The sequence below is a fragment of the Microcaecilia unicolor genome, chromosome 3 (assembly GCF_901765095.1).
Source record: "Microcaecilia unicolor chromosome 3, aMicUni1.1, whole genome shotgun sequence".
NCBI lineage: Eukaryota > Metazoa > Chordata > Amphibia > Gymnophiona > Siphonopidae > Microcaecilia > Microcaecilia unicolor.
The window spans coordinates 483,048,858-483,065,117 of record NC_044033.1 but is presented as its reverse complement, the minus strand read 5'-3'; the positions used below and the strand labels follow the sequence as shown (position 1 = coordinate 483,065,117).

At 44.0% G+C, this 16,260-nt stretch overlaps 1 protein-coding gene across 1 annotated transcript in view; it reads right to left on the bottom strand.

Annotated features, from left to right (window-relative positions):
- SENP6 (SUMO specific peptidase 6) overlaps positions 1-16,260 on the bottom strand; it is a 344,871-nt gene that overhangs the window by 165,229 nt on the left and 163,382 nt on the right. Inside the window, 1 exon segment of the mRNA XM_030199054.1 lies at positions 13,782-13,952. Within this exon segment, the coding sequence (XP_030054914.1) occupies positions 13,782-13,952 (171 nt within the window).

Here is a 16,260-nt window from a genome sequence, read left to right as displayed (position 1 = left end):
GGCCACATCAAAGGCTGAGGGCCAGGCAGAATGCACGGCAGGTGTAGGCACCCCCGATGCCGATGCACATCGCTGCATCAATCCCTCCGAAAGCTTAGGGAGCAAGGCCCGGATACGCTCATCAAGAGCTGCCATTGGTAAAGGCTGAGGGGCAAGTTGCTCAGTTTGCAGAATTGCAGCATTGACGCTCCTCGAGTGCCAAGTCCCTTGGTGTCCCAGAGCTCCTGGCACCTTGTGTTGAAGGAGATTGGCGACGGTGCTTCTTGGCCTTCGCCTGATGCACCTCATCCAAGCTTCTCGGTGCCGACGAGGACAATGTCGAATCCTCTCATCAGCTCGGGATTGGGTCCAACGCTGGACGATCCAGGGGGTCCTGCATAGCAGGAGGCCTCAAGGCAGGTGGAGACCCACTCAATGCCTCACTGCTCCCAGTGTCTCTGGGTCTCACAGCAGCCATTCCTACCTTGGCTCCCGATGCCTGTGCCTCACTCGACGTCACTGCTGCTGACCTTGATGTCGAAGAACCGGACCAGGTTCCAAAAAGTTTCTCGCGTTAAGCCTCTTGGGAAATTTGGGTCCTTTTCTTCATATGAAGACAAAGGACACAATTTGCACTGAGTACAACGTTTGAAGCCACTGGAAGTCTGATGACATGGACGGAAAAATGGCTTTGGCAAAATTAAAAGTCGCGACTGTGCCTGAAAAGAGGGAAGAAGGCACAAAAAAACAAGAGACCCGACCGAGCAGGCCTAAAAGTGGCTCGCGCTGAAAAACAAAGAAAACTTAAACACAGGCCAAAAGCTAAAGGCTTGTAAGGGACTTTTTAATATAAATATTAATATATATATAATATAATATATATATATATATATATATTATATTATATATATAATATAATATAATAAATATAATATATAAAAATAATATATATATAATATATTATAATATATGAATATTTAATATAAATATTAAGAATAAAAAGAAAATAAAGTAAACAAAGAAAGCAGGAACAAAAAACACCAATGAAAGGCACAAAAATATAGCTCTCTCCTGGGCATGTGAGGAGCAACAAGAAGAATCGCTGCTTCTTACACGGAGAAAACAAAACTGAGAGGTGCGGTCGAACTGCCAGCAGGAAGGCACTCATGCATGCGTATTGGAGCGCTGCTCGCACTCTGGAAAGCTCTCGTCCTTTTTCTATGGTATTCTATCAACCCAGGCAACTAGAGATCGTCTACCCACTTGTTCGAATGTAAGCCTGCTTGTCCTCGGAGAACCAGTGTTACAGTTTTAAATACATGTAATACAGTCACAGCACTACCAATGCTGCATGTTTAGTTTAGGCTAGCTATTTAGCAGGTCTAAACTGAATGTACAGTTTGTTTGGATTATAAATAAACAAAAACAATCTTATATTCTTGGCAGTATCAAATTAAAACCAATAATACACAATTAAAAACAATACACTAAAAACACATTAAGCCGAATTATACATAATTATAACACCAAAACAATTTAGTTCAACACTATATAAAACTTCATCATAGCATATCTAATCTAATAATAATTTTCATCGACTGCTCCTACTGCAATTTTAATCCATAAGACTGCTTAAATAACATTTTCAATCCTTTTTCAAACAGCTTCATATCCTGCAACATTCTTAACTGTAGAGACAATGTATTCAATAACTTAGGGCCAATTATATAAAGGACCGAGGATCAGCATTCCTCTAATGTAACTACATGAAAAGAGGATACTTCCAGTAATGACTAATTGGCAGCCCTTAATGGCCTTGGCAGTTGGTAAATTCACAGACTTGAAGCAATGATGACAGATACACAATTATGTAAAACTTTAAAAAAACGAAGTAAAATCTTAAATGTAACCCTCTGTTCGACGGGCAACCAGTGCAATTGTTTCAGCACTGGAGAAATATGTGCAAATTGTGAACACCTGGTTAGAATCCTAGTTACAACATTTTGAGCAACTTGTAAAGCTTTTAATTAATTTCTAGATAAAGCAATCAATAAATCATTACAGTAATTAAAGCATGGTATCACAATACTCTGAACCACTAATCTAAAATTATCCCCATCAAGGTAATCTCTCAACCCCCTTGTCAACCTAATTTTAAAAAACAGTTGACCAATTATTTTGTGAACCTGATATTTCATAGTCAGACCTGAATTCAGAATCACTCCTAAGTTACGAAGTTTACAGACTACCGGGATCACTACATCATCAATTACAATATTACTGCTACCTGGGTTTTAGACAAATTTAATTTCAGATGATTACTATATATCCATTGGCCAATAGATTGTAAACATAATCTCAACATTCAATATAAATCAAAAATTTATTATCTACACAAACATGAAATTGAAGACCTAAACAATTTAATAGTCTATACAATGGCAATAAAAAGATATTAAACAACATAGCTGACAAACATGATCCTTGAGGAACTCCCCTGTATGACACCATTTCAGTAGATTTTTCTGTCTCCTTATATCCAAAATTCTTCCTCTTACACAAAAATAAACCAAACCATTGAAGTACTGAAGTTGCCATTATCAAGATGATTTTGCCACCCAACCCCTTCACTATAGTTAGGTTGCTTAGAGAGATTTTTGGCCTGACGCTACAGACGCAATTCTATAAAGTGGTGCCTAAATGTAGGCGTGACAAAGAAGCATGTGTAGAGCCAATTCTATGACAGTGCCTAGCCAGTTATAGAATAGTAGCACAAAGCCACTTTGGTGTGCCAAAATGTAGGCACAACAGCTTATACTAGGTCAATGGCTGGCACATACCATATACTATTTATAAAGTATGAGCATTTCTCAGTGGAATGCCCATCACATGTTCATGCTCAGCCCATCAGTACAGCCCATTTGCAGTTATGCATCATGTGACTAATGCCCCAATTTTATATAATAGCCCTAGCACATAAGAGCATAAATGCCAATCTGTGTTAGTGGTTGGGAGGCGGGGATAGTGCTGGGCAGACTTATACGGTCTGTGCCCTGAAAAGGACAGGTACAAATCAAGGTAAGGTACACACAAAAACATATGAGTTTATCTTGTTGGGCAGACTGGATGGACCGTGCAGGTCTTTTTCTGCCGTCATCTACTATTTTACTATGTTATATGTGAACAATTGGCACCTAAATTTGGACACCCTTTATAGAACTGACCGTTATCTGTATGGTGGCCTAAAATAAACAGATACTTTGCACTGCACTGGCAGCCAGTGAACATACAGTTCTGTGTGAATACTGACCTTAATATGAATAACCACTAAACAAATGATATTATTGGTGCTATTAAAAAAAAAAGTTCAAATCTGAAAAGCACTTCAGCAGTCAACTAATTAGGCCCAGAGTTAGGCAAAGGCAACTGCCCTGATGTCAAATTTTGACAGACACCAGAGCAGTAGCACTGTTGCCTTGCAGCTATGTGTGCTTGCTGACACACTCTGTTATAGAGTGATAATGCAGGATTATTAATTCTGCTGGATACAGAAATATAAAAACAGCTTGCTGAAACTCAGCTCTGAGAAAGCAGATGACACCCATCCTCCTCTTTCTGACCACCAGTCAGTCAGGACAAAAGAAATATTAGGGGCCCTGAATGACTCTGAAGTCCAAGAAATCAGGAATCCATTCCACAGTGCACAAACCCAGGGAGCAGGGAGAGAGAACAAGGAGCTATTAGCTCCCATGGAGATTAACCTCCAGGCTATTTGGAAGTCTTTACAAGATCTCACTGAACTGGTAACAAAAACAGCCCAAGACACCTCAGCAATTGTGAGTAAAGTTGTGAGTAAAGTTTTTTTTTTTTTGTTACATTTGTACCCCGTGCTTTCCCACTCATGGCAGGCTCAATGCGGCTTACATGGGGCAATGAAGGGTTAAGTGACTTGCCCAGAGTCACAAGGAGCTGCCTGTGCCTGAAGCGGTTGATTTCTTAACTCAAACTTTGGAAAATACTAAGCAAGAATCTAAGAACCAGATTATGCAAATTCAACAAGATATAAAAGAAATTAAAAATGCAGAGGAAGTACTGATAAAAGATAAAATTACCATTAACAGAAAAATTGAACAATTGGAAAACTTTAATAGACTTTTAAACTTAAGAATCCTCAATTTTCCTGTGGTGGAAGGTATAAATCAAATGGAACTATTTAGAAAATACCTAACGGATGTCTTAGCTTATCCAAACTCAGCTATTCCTCCGGTGAATAAAATATATTATTTGCCATTGCGGCCATTAACTGGAACAGAATCTTCAAAAAAGCGAAAGCTACATACCTGTAGAGGGTATTCTCCGAGGACAGCAGGCTGATTGTTCTCACTGATGGGTGACGTCCAACGGCAGCCCAGGACCGGAAAATCTTCCCTAGAAACAAAAGTTTGCTAGCCTCGCACTCCCGTGCGCACCGCGCATGGGCGGCTGTCTTCCCGCCCAAACGCGAGCGTGCTCGTCAGTCCAGTACATAGCTAAGGTAAGGGAAGACACAACTCCGAAGGGGAGGTGGGCGGGATTGTGAGAACAATCAGCCTGCTGTCCTCAGAGAATACCCTCTACAGGTATGTAGCTTTCACTTTCTCCGAGGACAAGCAGGCTGCTTGTTCTCACTGACGGGGTATCCCTAGCCCCCAGGCTCACTCAAAACAACAAACATGGTCAATTGGGCCTCGCAACGGCGAGGACATAACTGAGATTGACCTAACATGTGAACAACTAACAGAGAGTGCAGCCTGGAACAGAATAAAAACGAGCCTAGGGGGGAGGAGTTGGATTCTAAACTCCAAACAGGTTCTGTAACATCGACTGCCCAAACCGACTGTCGCGTCGGGTATCCTGCTGAAGGCAGTAATGAGATGTGAATGTGTGGACAGAAGACCACGTCGCAGCCTTGCAGATCTCTTCAATAGTGGCTGACTTCAAGTGGGCCACTGACGCAGCCATGGCTCTAATATTGTGAGACGTCAACCCAGCCTAGGCGTAAGTGAAGGAAATGCAATCTGTTAGCCAATTAGATATGGTGCGTTTCCCTACAGCCACACCCTTCTTGTTGGGATCAAAAGAAACAAACAGTTGGGCGGACTGTCTGTGGGGGCTTGTCCGCTCCAAATAGAAGGCCAATGCTCTTTTGCAGTCCAATGTGTGCAGTTGACGCTCAGCAGGGCGGGTATGAGGCTTGGGAAAGAATATTGGCAAGACAATTGACTGGTTCAGATGGAACTCCGACACCACCTTTGGCAAGAACTTAGGGTGAGTGCGGAGGACTACTCTGTTATGATAAAATTTGGTATAAGAAGCATGAGCTACTAGGGCTTGAAGCTCACTGACTCTGCGTGCTGAAGTTACTGCCACCAAGAAAATGACCTTCCAGGTCAAGTACTTCAGATGGCAGGAATCTAGTGGCACAAAAGGAGGTTTCATTAGCTGGGTGAGAACGACATTGAGATCCCATGACACAGTAGGAGGTTTGATAGGGGGCTTTGACAAAAGCAAACTTCTCATAAAGCGAACTAAAGGCTGTCCAGAAATCGGCTTACCGTCTACACGGTAATGAAAAGCACTGATATCACTAAGATGAACCCTTACGGAGTTGGTCTTAAGACCAGACTCGGACAAATGTAGAAGGTATTCAAGCAGGGTCTGTGTAGGACAAGAGCGAGGATCTAAGGCCTTGCTGTCACACCAGACGGTAAACCTCCTCCATAGAAAGAAGTAACTCTTCTTAGTGGAATCTTTCCTGGCAGCAAGCAAGACTCGGGAGACTCCCTCCGAAAGACCCAAGGAGGCAAAGTCTACGCTCTCAACATCCAAGCCGTGCTAGCCAGGGACTGGAGGTTGGGATGCAGAAGCACCCCCTTGTTCTGAGTGATGAGGGTTGGAAAACACTCCAATCTCCACGGTTCTTCGTAGGACAACTCCAGAAGAAGAGGGAAACAGATCTGACGGGGCCGGGAAGGAGCAATCAGAATCATGGTTCCGCGGTCTTGCTTGAGTTTCAGCAAAGTCTTCCCCACCAAAGGAATGGGAGGATACGCGTACAGGAGGTCCTCCCCCCAATGCAGGAGAAAGGCATCCGACGCTAGTCTGCCGTGGGCCTGAAGTCTGGAACAGAATTGAGGGACCTTGTGATTGATCTGAGTGGCAAAAAGATTGATCAAGGGGGTGCCCCACGCTTGAAAGATCTTGCGTACGACTCTCGAGTTGAGAGACTACTCTTGAGGTTGCATTATCCTGCTCAACCTGTCGGCCAGACTGTTGTTTACGCCTGCCAAATAGGTGGCTTGAAGAAACATGCCGTTCCGACAAGCCCACAGCCACATTCTGACGGCCTCCTGACACAGGGGGCAAGATCCGGTGCCCCCCTGCTTGTTGATATAATACATGGCAACCTGGTTGTCTGTCTGAATTTGAATAATTTGAATGGACAACCAATTCTTGAAAGCCTTTAGAGCGTTCCAGACCGCTCGTAACTCCAGGAGGTTGATCTGCAGACCGGTTTCCTGTGGGGACCAACTCCCTTGAGTGTGAAGCCCATCGACATGAGCTCCCCAACCCAGGAGAGATGCATCCGTCGTCAGCACTTTTTGTGGCTGAGAAATTTGGAATGGACGTCCCAGGGTCAAATTGGATCGAATTGTCCACTAATGCAGGGATTTGAGAAAATCTGTGGACAGTAGGATAACATCTTCTAGATCCCCTGTGGCCTGAAACCACTGGGAAGCTAGGGTCCATTGAGCTGATCTCATGTGAAGACGGGCCATGGGAGTCACATGAACTGTGGAAGCCATGTGGCCGAGCAATCTCAACATCTGCCGAGCTGTGATCTGCTGAGATGCCTGCATCCAAGAGACGAGAGCCAAAAGATTGTTGGCTCTTGCCTCGGGAAGGTAGGCACGAGCCATCTGAGAGTCCAGCAGAGCTCCTATGAATTCTAGTCTTTGAACTGGAAGAAGGTGGGACATTGGATAATTTATCACAAACCCTAGTAGCTCCAGGAGTCGAATAGTCATCTGCATTGACTGTAGAGCTCCTGCCTCGGAGGTGTTCTTCACCAACCAATCGTTGAGAAAAGGGAACACATGCATTCCCAGTCTGCGAAGAGACGCCGTACTACAGCCAGGCATTTCGTGAACACTCTGGGCGCAGAGGCGAGGCCAAAGGGTAGCACACAATACTGAAAGTGCCGTGTTCCCAGACGGAATTGCAGATACTGCCTGTGAGCTGGCAATATCGGGATGTGAGTGTAGGCGTCCTTTAAGTCCAGAGAGCATAGCCAATCGTTTTCCTGAATCATGGGAAGAAGGGTGCCCAGGGAAAGCATCCTGAACTTTTCTCGGACCAGATATTTGTTCAGGGCCCTTAGGTCTAGGATGGGATGCATCCCCCCTGTTTTCTTTTCCACAAGGAAGTACCTGGAATAGAATCCCAGCCCTTCTTGCCCCGGTGGCACGGGCTCAACCGCATTGGCGCTGAGAAGGGCGGAGAGTTCCTCTGCAAGTACCTGCTTGTGCTGGAAGCTGAAAGATTGAGGGAGTATCCCAGCCGGACTATTTGAAGAACCCACTGATCGGAGGTTACAAGAGGCCACCTTCTGTGAAAAAACTTTAACCTCCCTCCGATCGGCAGATCGTCCGGCACAGACACTTTTATCTCGGCTATGCTCTGCTGGAGCCAGTCAAAAGCCCGTCCCTTGCTTTTGCTGGGGAGCCGCAGGGGCCTGAGGAGGCGCACGCTGTTGACGTGAACGAGCGCGCTGGGGCTTAGCCTGAGCAGGCTGTCGGAAAGGTGGATTGTACCTGCGCTTATTATAAGCGTAGGGAGCAGTCCTCCTACCCCCGAAAAAACGTTTACCTGTAGAGGTGGATGCTGAAGGCGCCCAGTGGGAGAGCTTGTCATAAGCGGTATCCTGCTGGTGGAGCTGATCTACTAACCGTTCGACTTTCTCACCAAAAATATTATCCCCCCGGCAAGCAGCATCCGTAACACACTTTTGGACTCTACCGTCTAGGTCAGTGGCACGCAGCCATGAGAGCCTGCGCATCACTATACCTTGAGCGGCAGCCCTCGATGCAACATCAAAAGTATCGTAAGCACCCCTGGACAGGAATTTACGGCACGCCTTCAGCTGCCTGACCACCTCCTGAAATGGCTTGGCCTGCTCCTGCAGGAGCTGATCAACCAAACCCGCCAACTGTCTCACATTATTCCGCAAGTGGATGCTCATGTAGAGCTGGTAAGACTGAATCTTGGACACGAGCATAGCAGAATGATAGGCCTTCCTTCCAAAAGAATCCATAGTTCTAGATTCACGCCCAGGGGGCGCCAAGGCGTAATCCCTAGAACTCTTGGCCTTCTTAAAGGCCAAATCCACAACCCCAGAGTCATGAGGCAACCGAGTTTTCATCAACTTCGGATCCCCGTGGATTCGGTACTGGGACTCAATCTTCTTGGGAATGTGGGGATTAGTTAATGGATGCGTCCAGTTCATCAACAATGTCTGCTTCAGGACATTATGCAGAGGAACAGTGGACGATTCCTTAGGAGGGGATGGATAGTCCAGGACCTCGAACATCTCAGCCCTGGGCTCATCCACAGTCTCCACCAGGAAGGGAATGGCTGTAGACATTTCCCAGACAAAAGATGAAAAGGAAAGGCTCTCCAGGGGAGAAAGCTTCCTCTGGGGCGAGGGAGTAGGGTCAGAGAGCAGACCACAAGACTCCTCGTCCGAGAAGTACCTGGTATCCGCCTCTGCTTCCCACGAGCCCTCCTCTGCGGAGTTGGACATGAGTTCATGAACTTCAGTCCGAAGCCGAGCCCGTCTCGACTCCGAGGACCGATGTCCATCTTGGTGTTGTCGAGAGGAAGACTCCCGCGCCGGAGGCGATGAAGCTCCCTCCACCAATGATGGCGGGGAATCAGCCTGGGTGGCACTCGTCCCCGGCACCACAAGCGGTATTGGAGTCAGAGACCGCACCACGGGCGATGAGCCAGCCGCCACCTCCCTCGACGGCACCGGCGACGCATGCACCGACTGCATCGAAAAAGACGGTACCGGCGGTGCAAGCACTGAAGGTACCGGAGATGGGCGCAACAGCTCCCCCAGAATCTCTGGGAGAACGTCTCGGAGGCTTTCGTTGTGAGTGGCTGCTAAAAAGGCAAAGGCGTCGGTACAGGAGAAGATGTAAGAACCTGTCTGGAGCGCGGAGGCAGTACCGGGCTGTCCGGAGATGAGCGCACTGACACCTCCTGAATAGAGGGCGAGCGGTCCCTCCGGCAGCGGCGCTTCTCGGGTACCGACTCTTTCGGCGCCCCGGAGCTCTCGGCACCGTGTCGGGACGGTGACCGATGCCGATGTTTCTTGGCCTTAGCTCGAAGCTCGGTACCTCCCGGAGCCAAAGAGGAGGACGTTGAATCCAAACGGCTCCTCGGGGCTGGGTCCGAAGAAGGTCGGTCCCAGTGGGCCTGCGCAGCAGGAGTCCTCGAGGCAGGTGGAGACCCACTCGATGGCTCACTGCTACCAGCATGGGGTCTCTGGACAGCCATTACCTGCGCTCCGGAGAACGATGCACCCTCCGATGCAGACATCGATACCTGCAATGACCTTGGTACCGCTGGCTCCGTTGATGCCGAAGGATCGGACCGGGCTCCGAACAAGACGTTCCACTGAGCCAAATGCACCGCCTGAGTCCGCTTCTTCAACTGGAGACACTGAAGACAGGCGTCAGGTCGATGACTCTCACCTAGGCACCGAAGACACGAAGCGTGTCTGTCAGTAAGGGAGATGGTCCGGCTGCACCGCATGCACCTTTTGAAGTCGCTGGTAGGCTTCGAGGACATGGGCGGAAAAATCGCGCCGGTGAGGTCGAACGCGATGGTGCCTGAAAAAAAGACACTAAAAAAGAGAAAGACCCGCACGGGCGGCCCAAAATGGCCGCGAACAAAAAAGAAAGTAAACTTAAGGGGAAAAACGAAGAAAACGAAGGATTTTCTTGTTGTTTTTTTTTTTTTTTAAAACAAAAAAAGAAACGAAAGAAACAACGGGCGAAGAAACAAATAAATAGCGCAAGAGGAATCCTGGGCAGAGAAGCGGCAAAGCAGTGTTCCCGAACCGCGGAATAAAGACTGACGAGCACGTTCGCGTTCGGGCAGGAAGACAGCCGCACATGCGCGGTGCGCATGGGAGCGCAAGGCTGGCAAACTTTTGTTACTAGGGAAGATTTTTCGGTCCTGGGCTGCCATTGGACGTTACCCCTCAGTGAGAACAAGCAGCCTGCTTATCCTCTGAGAATGGAAAATATACCAACTGAACCATTGAATATATTGGCTTTATTAGAAAACTCTCTTTCTGATGTTACTCAGCGAAGAACTTTAATTGTGTCTAGTATTTGAGCAAGATGTAAATTCGATTATAAAATTATACTTCAAAAACTCTTTAAAAAAAATTTTGTGGACAGAGGATTTGGCTCTTCCATGACATCACAAAATCAACACAGGATAGAAGAAAGAGATTTTTGGCTCTGAGAGAAGAAACAAAAAATCTGGGGGCAACATTTTCTTTAGTATATCCATGTAAATACCTGATAAAGTTCTTAAGGATGAAATAAGTCTTTTTTGAACCGGATCAGCTTCAAGTTTTCTTAGATAGTAAAAAGATTCCAGATAATCAAGAGGTTTAGAGAATAAGATTTCTGATTAAGATTAAAAGTATGTGAACTGGTTAGGCCATTTTCCTTAAATTGGTGTTATTATATAAATATCTCCTCATTTATAAAGCTTTCCTCCCTCCCCCCTGCTTTTTCTTCTTTTTGTGGTCTAAGAAAGCGATTAACTGTGGATAAAACATATTCTTGCCTTTATTTCTTTTTATGTATTGTATTAGACTACAGTCATCTCTGTATTACTGTTTGCAAGTGATCCTTGTAAAATGAAAGATTATAAATAATTTTAAAAAAGCGGTTGCCCATGAGTCCATGACTTGCAGGACGGTTTCAATAGACTGAAGAATTTCTGAGACTGTAGAATTGAATGGAATATATACTACAACATCGTCGGCATAAATATACGGATTTAGCCCCAAATGAGCCCATGAGTCCATGACTTGCAGGACGGTTTCGATAGACTGAAGATTTTCTGAGACTGTAGAATTGAATGGAATATATACTACAACATCATTGGCATAAATATACGAATTTAGCCCCAAATGAGCTAATGTGTTGGCCAATGGGGCATCATAATGTTGAAAAGGATTGGCGACAGGGGAGAACCTTGAGGCACGCCACAGTCTGCACTCCATGCCATAAGAATGTGTATTCACTTTGACCTTGTATGTTCGAAGCGTGAGAAATCCCTGCAGCCACTTGAGTACGTTGCCTCCTACTCCCATTTCGTCCAGCAGACTTAAAAGAATATGGTGATTGACCATGTCAAATACACGCGACAGATCAAATTGGAGGAGCAGTATGTTCTTGCTGGTGGCAAGTTCCTGCCTGAGCTCTGTTAGTAGATTGAGCAGTGCTGTTTCAGTGCTGTGCCCTGCACGGAAGCCTGATTGAGAAGAGGCAAGCAAATTGAAATTTAGGATATAATCCGTGAGTTGACTGGTGACCACACTTTCCATTAGCTTGACTAAAAGTGGAATGGATGCTACCGGCCTATAATTAATCACATCGGCAACCTTTTTCTTGCTGTCTTTCGGTATGGGTGTTAAAACAATGCTTCCATTATCCTCTGGAAATAAACCACACTGAAGCATGTGATTGAGATAGGATGTTAGATGATCAAGAACGTAGGATGGAGCTGCTTTCATTAGATAATTCGGGCATGCGTCTAGACAACAATGCTTTCTGGAGTATTTGCTGAGCGCCTTAGAAACTGTGTCAATGGTAGTCCAGAATCTGTCCACCGGGTATGCATCTGCAGGGGGCTCCAAAACAGCTGGGAAATCTTCAAAAGCAGAGGTGGCAGGTGGTAGCGATAAACGGAGTTTTGTAATTTTGTCTTTAAAGTACTGTGCTAGCTGAGCAGCAGACGGGTGGTCAATGGTCGAAGAGACAACTGAATTTGTGTTAATGAGCTTATTTAAGGAGGAGGAGTGGCCTAGTGGTTAGGGTGGTGGACTTTGGTCCTGGGGAACTGAGGAACGGAGTTCGATTCCCACTTCAGGCACAGGCAGCTCCTTGTGACTTTGGGCAAGTCACTTAACCCTCCATTGCCCCATGTAAACCGCATTGAGCCTGCCATGAGTGGGAAAGTGCGGGATACAAATGTAACAAAAATAAATAAATAAATACATCTTCGAGTCACAGTTATCTTTTCCCACTTTGACATAATAGTACCTTCGCCTGGCTTGCCTGATAGCATACTTGTATTTCCTCTGCATATTCTTCCAGGTAAGGAATGTTGTCCCATTTTTCTTTTTCATCCAAGCTCTTCGAGCCTTCTACTTTGTTTTTTCAACTGATTGAGCTCATCAGTGAACCACGGGGAGAAGTAATGCACATGCAGAGACCTAATTTTAAGTGGTGCAATATAACAGCCCGCTTGTCCTCGGACGACTATGGATCCTCATATTTCACTATCCCCGCCTCTCAACCAGCCCCCCCCCCCCCCCCCCCCCCCCCCACCGGCTCTGCCACCCAATCTCAGCTAAGATTCTGAGGATACATTCCATCGGAACAGGATTCCTTTATGTTTATCCCACGCATGTTTGAATTCCGTTACCGTTTTCCTCTCCACCACCTCCCGTGGGAGAGCATTCCAAGCCCCTGCACAACTCTAAAGCTGGCTATACAAATGATTCATCAAAAACTAAATAAATAGAAAGAGAGCACTAAAGAGTTTTGTGAAGAAAAACTAACCTTTGAACAAGATATTTTAGCTGCAATTCAGGAACAAGTTTTAAGTGCTATATTCCCTGCCTCAACTCAAGTTTTTCAGTTGTTTGGCTGAGTTGGACTGTTATCAAGATGTCTTAAATTTCTAGCAAATTTAATGATCCCTATGCAGTTTAAGCTTTTTTTTTTTTTTTTTTTTGGGGGGGGGGGGGGGGGGTACTGGATAACTTTGTTAATTAAATGAACTAATAATTAAAAAAAAACCTGTGTGTTTACTCGTATTCCCTTTGACTAAATACAGCATTACATTTTGTTTAAAGATCAGACACCATTCACAGTGACATATATGCAGTAATGGGAGAAATCTTCATGTCAGTGCTGCAGCACTGCAAGGTGTCACAACCTATCTCGCTAACCAGGAATATGGTTAACCCTGCAACTCTCTATCCCAAGTAAGGCCTTTAACTACTAAGTTAAAGGAAAGGCTTTCCTATCTTTTCAGCTAAGTGAAGCTATCTACTTTAGCCAAGTTATTCATTTTCATTCCCCCAATACTATGCAATGCTCTTTTTCAAATAAGAGTTGTAATGACCTAGTACAAATAAAAGTGTGTGTATACACAGTACAGTTCAATTGTCAGGATCAGCAAGCGGTTTCTACAATTACACAGAGGAATCTATTAACAATATATTTAATAGAATCAATCATGCAGCAAAAAAAAAATGCAAGATTAAAATCCCAATAAACATTCTTTTAGTGGCTTTGAATCACAGTCTAGAAAAAGATTTTCTCATTTCACCATCGTAAACAAAAAATAAAGAAAAGGAAACATGGTTGGCTGATTCTCTCTAAATTTTCAAATACATTGATATTAATATAAGTAGCTGAGTGCAACAGTCAAAAATTACTCACAATTACAGGCTCTGTCACCATCCTTCTTAATGTTCCTATTCGAATGCTTCGACAGTTCAGAATAACGCTTTCAAATGCATTCAAAGAACTTAAATGTCCAGATTCAACTGAAATTTCTAGAGGTTCAACTTTGCGACGTTTTGTTGGTGTGCTAGTAACTGTGTTGCCAAACTGAAAGGCATATTAAAGAATTAGATCATTACCCAAACACGTACGTAAACATTGCTACTAATGAGCAGAACACTACAAAACTGTGCCTGTAAATGGTATGCTCAGGCTTTCAACAATCCTAGAGTGTTTTGTGCACTTTTTCATTATTACAACTTTCCTAGTACAATATTCCTTCTTTACCAAGTTTATTTTATCAGGCTTCAGGCCATCCATGCTAATGAAACAAAACAAACTGTAGAGTTTTATGCCATCAGCAGCTGTGATTGGGCAGAACAGACATGCAAAACATGGGAGCAGCAGTGTAAAATCAGTAAGAAAAATGTCAAGACAATAAGACTACAAATAAACAGATCCTTGGACAAAAACAAGGCTTACAACAGTGATTAGCCTACTTTCTGTGGTCACAACCCCCATTATTGCAGACACAGAAAGCTGTTGTTGCTCCCAGCCCTTCAAAATGGGAGCACATGTAAACCCAATTATACCATGGGCTTACTGGGAGGTGCAGATCGACAAGGCCTTTTTTTTAATGCCCACCCAGGTCATGACCCCCAAAAGGCACATTTTGCAACCCTATTTGGAATTCTGACCCACAGTTTGGAAAGCCATGGCTTGCAACACTACAAACAAAAAAAAAAGAGTGTTCATAAATGATGTTGGTGACACTCAAGGAAGCATAAAAAGATGTCAATGTTTCACAATTCTACTTAGAGAAAAGCCATACTGGGTCGGAGTGGTGGTCCATCAAGCCCAGTATCCTGCTTCCAATAGTGGTCAATCCAGGTCACAAAAACCTGGCAGAATTCCAACAAATAGTACAACAAATAAAAAATTGGTACAATAAATGCTGGAGAGCAAAACCTTAGACATATCAGAAATATTCATAGAAGGGAGGACATCATGTTCAGGATTATAAAAAGGAAATAAAGGAAGCAACAATTCAATTCTATGATAAAAAGATACATGATTCTGAAAATGCTTCCAAAACACTGTTCAAGATTTATATTGAATTAACTAGTACTGCTAGAACCAGGAATATTTCTGAAATATCTCAGCCTTCTGCAGATCAACTTGCTCATTTTTTTTCAATCCAAGGTAAACAACATTAGACAGTTATTTGTATTAAATACTGATGCTGATTTAGCACTGTTTGAACGACAGGTTAACCATATAGTTGGTATACCAGCAGATATGGAAAGAATTTCCCCATTTTTTCTACTATGATAGGAAAAATTAGTCAAGAAAGGAAGTCCCTTGGATATTTGTCCATCTTTTTATTTACAGGCAATTCCCTCTCAAACCTTAATATGGCTTACTACCTTTATAAACAATGAGTTGTTGGAGGGTGTTTACCCTAATGAAATTTCTTCGAGTGCTCTTATTCCCATTCCTAAAAATATAGAAGGAGATCTTGCTGAAGTCGAAAACTTTAGAAGTGGCGAGTATTCCTTGGATAGCAGAACTCCTTGAGTTTGTGGTGAACTATCAACTCACTTTTTTTTTTTTTAAAGAAGAATCTACGTATTTACATTCCTCACAGAATGGGTTTCGCCAGATGAATAGCACACTGCTTACAGTGCTTATAACAGAAATAAAGCAATACATTGCCTTGAGTAAGGAACTGTCCTGCAATTTGATATTTCCACAGTGTTTGATGCCGTGGATCATGATTTGCTGCTTTTTAGATTGAGTGAAATGGGTATTGGGGGATCAGTTCTTAAATGGTTTTCATCCTTCTTGGGCAACAAACAATATAGGTTTTTGAAAAATAGTGCATCAAAGATTTGGAAGCCGAACTATGGTTGTCGCCTCAACTTTTTAATGCTTACATCAGCCATTTGGGAGGTTACTTACAGTCTTTAAACATTTCTTCATTATCGTATTTTATGCCCTGTTCAAGATTCTTTGGGGAATATTTTTTGATTACAAAGGCATTATATAAAAATTGAAGACTGTTTTCTGCATATTAAGTTTAAGAAAGTTAGCTGAAGCCCAAAGTTAATATGGTTTGGTGACAAGCAATCCCACTGCAAACTAGACATATGCCCAAACAACCTGACAAAAGCAGCCCCTCAACAATTTATAAAAGATCTTACAGAACACCTGAACTACATGCTACAAAGCGAACTCTTCCCAAAAGACAAAGGAAATATTTTACTCACCCCTATAACCAAAGATGCAAAAAAAAAAAAAAAAAAAGCACAAGCGACTTAACCAACTACCGCCCAGTAGCATCTATCCCACTGACAACCAAAGTAGTGGAAGGATTGGTAACCAATCAATTCACCAACTACCTAAATAAACTCTC